At 38.6% G+C, this 5132-nt stretch overlaps 1 protein-coding gene across 1 annotated transcript in view; it reads left to right on the forward strand.

The window, feature by feature from the left end:
• LOC103212241 (probable C-mannosyltransferase DPY19L2) overlaps positions 1-5132 on the forward strand; it is a gene marked incomplete at its 5' end in the record, with an annotated part of 130002 nt that overhangs the window by 61840 nt on the left and 63030 nt on the right. The window contains one exon of the mRNA XM_007958243.1: positions 1352-1432. Coding sequence (XP_007956434.1) covers positions 1352-1432 — 81 coding nt within the window. The remainder of the gene's footprint in view (positions 1-1351; positions 1433-5132) is intronic.

The following is a 5132-nucleotide window of genomic DNA, read 5'->3' on the forward strand; positions in this document are numbered from 1 at the left end:
AGTCAATAAAACACAAGTAAACATCTTTCTGGTATTCTTTGCCTTGAGCCAAGATCCATCTGACAACAGCTATGATATCCCTTGTTCCATGTCTTCTTCTGAATCCAGCTTGAACCTCTGGAAGTTCTCTGTCAATATACTGCTGTAGTGATACTGCCTCGGAAACCCAAGGAGGGGTCGCTATGAGTCGGGGCTGACTTGATGGCACATAACAACAACAACAACAACAATGCACTAATTATTTTGCACTAGACCAAGTGCAACCTCTTTTGCCGATATAGCAACATGCAGTTTTTTTTTTAATGGATAACTCTATGTGTGTGAGATGGAAGTAGTGAGTGTCTTCTGATTTTTTTTTTTTTTTTCATTTGTCTTGCAGGATACTAAGTTTTAACTTCTTGCTTGTTTTATATCCTTTATCATCCCTTCTTCAAAGGGTCCCTCTCCCTTATTTATCCTTTGTCTGCCAGAAGTAATACTTTCAAGATCAACACTTTTCATCATGTACACTTTTAAGTCCCTACACTATAGAACACACTCCAAACTACCAAGGCTCTTTCCCCACTTAACATAGACTTTCTTTTTATGGAGGTGTTTTAGGTCAGTTTTTGGCCCTTCATATCCCTTTTCTCTTTTATTTAGCTTTATGGGACTCCTCTCTTTCTGAAAAGGCATAGATCAAGAACTTGAAATATAACTGCTGAGTTTGGTATCTTTATTCTGCTTACGAGTATTCAGAAGGTCATTCTGTTATCTGTTTTCTATATGTGTGGTCATATTGTCCCATTTGCTGCCCTGCATAATTTTTTGGAGGATATGTTTAGAGATTTTAATTTAAGCTGCTATAATTTTCCTCAGGCTACCCAGGAGTTTACATTTGTTACTTTTTATATCAAGGTTAGACAAAACAAAAAATCATTAAGAAGAATGAAAAAAAAAACTCCCTTTATAAGTTTTAGTTCATATTTCTCTTTAAAAGGAAGGCTTAAGATTTCAAATTTCAAATTTTCCTGTTTTGAGGAAGGGCTCATAAAATTATATTTTCACAAGAATTGTAGAATAAATTTATTACAGTGTTTTTGGGAAAAAAAGATTTTTCACTGAGAAGTAATATTTTAAAACATATAACCCTTCTCTTATTTTAGCAGAAATTTAAAAGAAATAACTTTTGAAATTCTTCTAGTTTTAGGGCATTTAGAACTTCAGGGTTACTATATATTTCATCTTCTTTTTTTATACCTCACTTGCATGATTAAAATTTTTCCCATCATGTATAGATATGATTGAATATTCTAACTGGGCAATTCGTATTTTCAGTACCTGACTTCCATCTATTTCATTTATTTTCTAGCTAATTCAAGGTTGTATTTGGTGGCTTGGAACAATTATTTTGAAATTTTTGACATCTAAAATCTTAGGCGTTTCAGATCATGTAAGTACTTTCTAGTTAAAACATAAAAGTTCTTGTAAGAATATAGCTGAATGAAAACAGTGAAATAATATATTCTAATCTTATCATTATATAGAAATTAAGTGTCTTCTTCAAGTTTCTCAAGGTAGTTATTGGCAGAACCAATATCAAAACTTTATAGTCTAATAATGATCTTCTCAACTTGCTTAGAAAAAAATTCATCAGTGAATGTTGTTGACCTAGTGGTATGGATTGAATTGTGTCCCTCAAAAAATTTATGCTGTAAATTCTAACTCTTTTTCTTAGTCTTGTTTCTCTAGAGGAGCCAAACCAGTGAAGCATGTAGATATATATATATACAGACAGAAATTTACTTTAAGTAAATGGCTCACAAAAGTTTGAGGAAATAGCTCACCTAGTTGTGGGGGCTGGCAAGTCCCACATCCATGGGTCAGATGAGAGGCTGAAGACCTCTGCTGTTTTATATAGTTTCAGGGGCTGACAAACCCAAAATCTGCAGGTCAGGTGGCAGGCCAGAGACTTCTGCAGGTTTATGTCCCAAGAAACAGAGGTCAGATGATGAGAACAGTATAAAGAAAAAAAAAGTAAGATTTGCCAGAATATCCTTTTATATAATGGAAAGAGGCCACACCCACAAAGAAACTCCTCTTTCTACTGATTGTTCAAATCACATTGCAAAATGAAAAGTGATTACATCGTATCTGTCAAACCACAGAGAATCATAGCCTAGCCAAGTTAACACATAACATTAGTCATCCCACCCCTATACCTGTGGTTATAATTCCACTGGGTAATAGATCTTCTCTGGTATGTTAATGAGATAGAATTAGTGTAGGATGTGTCTTTAAGTCAATCTCTTGAGATATAAAAAAGCAGATCAAGCAAGCAAGCAAGCAGAAAATGAGGGAAGAAGATACACGCCACATGCTCACCAAGGAACCTAGGAACAGAAGCTGAAAAAAAGCAAGGACCTTCCTCCATGCAGGCAAACAGAGAGAGCCCTCCCCTGTAGTCAGTGCCCTGAATTCAGACGTCTAGCCTCCTAAACTGAGAAAATAAATTTCTGTTCATTAAAGATAACCACTTCTTTTATTTCTGTCATAGCAGCACTAGATAACTAAGACAGGATTTGAAGCCAGAACACGAGGTTCTGCTCTAACAAATGCCTAAAATGGGAAAATGGTTTTGTAATTTGGTTATTGGTGGAGGTTGGAGGAATTAGAAGGTGCCTAACACAACCTTGCTTGCTGAAAGTGAATAGGACTTGAATCACCTACAGATGAAGATCAAAGTCTACAGCCTTCAGTATGGATTGTACCTCAACATTACAAAACAGAAATCCTCACAAGTAGGCCAATAAGCAACATCACAATAAATGGACAAAAGATTGATGTTGTCAAGAATTTCCTTTTACTTAGATCCACAATCAACACCCAGGGACAGCAGTCAAGAAATCAAACAATGTATTCCATTGGGCAGATCTGCTGCACAAGACATTTCTTTAAAGTGTTAAGGTACAAAGATGTCACTTGGAAGACTAAGGTGTGCCTGAGCCAAGCCATTGTATTTGCAATCACCTCATATGTATGTGAAAGCTGGACAATAAATAAGGAATACCACAGAAGAATTGATGCATTTGAATTTTGGTGTTGGCAAACAATACTGAATATACTATGGACTGCCAGAGGAAAGAACAAATCTATCTTGGAAGAAGTACAGCTGGGATGCCCCTTAGACATGAGGAAGGCAAGACTTCATCTCTTGTACTTTGGTCCATGTTATTAGGAAGGATCAGTCCCTGGAGAATGATATCATGCTTGGTAAATCAGAGGATCATCAAAAAAGAGGAAGACCCTCAATGAGTTGTATTGATAGAGTGGCTGCAACCATGGGCTTAAGCATAGCAATGATTGTGAGGATGGTGTAGGACTGGGAAGTTTGATTCTGTTGTAGATAAGGTCACTGTGAGTCAGAATGACTCAATGGCACCCAACAACAAACACTAAAACCTGATTGCCCTGAAGAGACTGTTGGTAAAATTGTGGACATCAATTCTGGTGAGGACTCAAAAGGAAGTGAGGAGAGCCGTGGAGAAAGTCTCTGTTGTTTCAGAGAATACCTATCATAGCACCATCAGCAAATTTTTCTAGAAATGTGGATGTTAAATGTGCTTCTGGTGGAATTTTAAAAGGAAATGATGAACAAGTGATTAGACATTGGAGAGAAGGTCATGCTTTGGGTGCAGTGGCAAAGAGCTCATCTGAATTATCTTCAAATATTTGGTTACAGGTAGAATTCAAAATTTATGAACTTGGATATTTGACTGAGGATATTGCTAAGCCAGGTCTTAAAAGGGCAGTTTATTCCTCCTTCCCCTTTATACTGGAAGATGGGAGGAAAGAGATGGACTTAAAAATGAGCTGTGCAAAATGAAACCAGAACTTAAAAATTTGGAAAATTGTGTTGCATAAACTAAAGACATGTGCCCTAAAACTCTCTGCAAGGATTTGGTAACTCAATCTTTTGTTAAAAAACTAAGCCTGTGACTGATGGATTCATTCAAATACCTAAGAAAAGTTCTGTCAGCTTAGACTGAAAGGGAAAGAGACAGTACAAAATGAAAGAAAGCTGTCTGCCTTCTGGGATTCTACAGAAACGGGCCAGTGGAACAACTTGGTTCCAAACATCTGTTGGCTTCCTAGGAAAGGAAAGCACCATCCCTGGAGCAGGTGAGAGATCAGCAGAACTGTTGGAAGGAGCACGGCAAGAAGAACTGCTTTGGTTTCAAAGGGTGGGGCTATGGCCTCCTAGGTTTCAAAGAGTTAGATCCCCACCAGTTTTATTCCGTTTTTGCCATTTAAATGGGCCAAGAAGATAGAAGAACTACTGCCCAAAACGGACGGATCAGGAGCCTGTTGGCGTTAAGTAAATGGGCCGGCCACTCAGATGGACTAGGAAATTAGTGCCACCTAAACCTGAGGAGCTCTGGTAGCGTAGTGCCTAAGGCACTTGACTGCTAACCAGAAGGCTGGTGGTTCAAACCCACCAGCCACTCCTCAGAAGGAAGGTTGGGCAATCTACTTCCGTAGTGACACTGCCTTGAAAACCCAAGGAGGGGTAGCTATGAGTCAGATCCAACTTGACAGCAAATAACAACAAAACCTGAGGGAGCATAATTACTGTGTCAGTAGGCCTGGGAGCCTGGGGCTCATGGCCAGGGCATGGGGCCTTTACCCAGAATCGAGAGAGCATGGCCAACACCCAGAGTCTGGAGGACTGGTGCCCACTATCCCTTATTTCCTTCCAATTTCTCCCACTTGTAATGGAAATGTCTACCTTGTATGTGTTCCACCATTATCCTTTGGAGACAGAAAATTTGTATTCTAGATTTCAAAGAGTCCAGATGAAGAGGAGTTTTACCCTAGGGTGGAAAATACCTAAAGTCTCACCTATATGTGATTTTAAAATCTGCTATCAAGTTGATGCCAACTCATAGCAACCTTATAAGACAGAATAAAATTGCGCCATAGAGTTTCCAAGGCTTCTTTATGGAAGCAGGCTGCCTCATCTTTCCCTTGAGGAGTGGCTGGTGGGTTTGAACTGCTGAATTGGTTAGCAGCTGAATACATTAACCACTCACTGTACCATCATAGCTCCTTCATATTTGATTTGTTGTTGTTGTTGTTTTGCCGTCGAGTCG

Source organism: Orycteropus afer, unplaced genomic scaffold, assembly GCF_000298275.1.
Source record: "Orycteropus afer afer isolate SDZICR_OR568_19922 unplaced genomic scaffold, OryAfe1.0 scaffold00893, whole genome shotgun sequence".
Taxonomy (NCBI): domain Eukaryota; kingdom Metazoa; phylum Chordata; class Mammalia; order Tubulidentata; family Orycteropodidae; genus Orycteropus; species Orycteropus afer.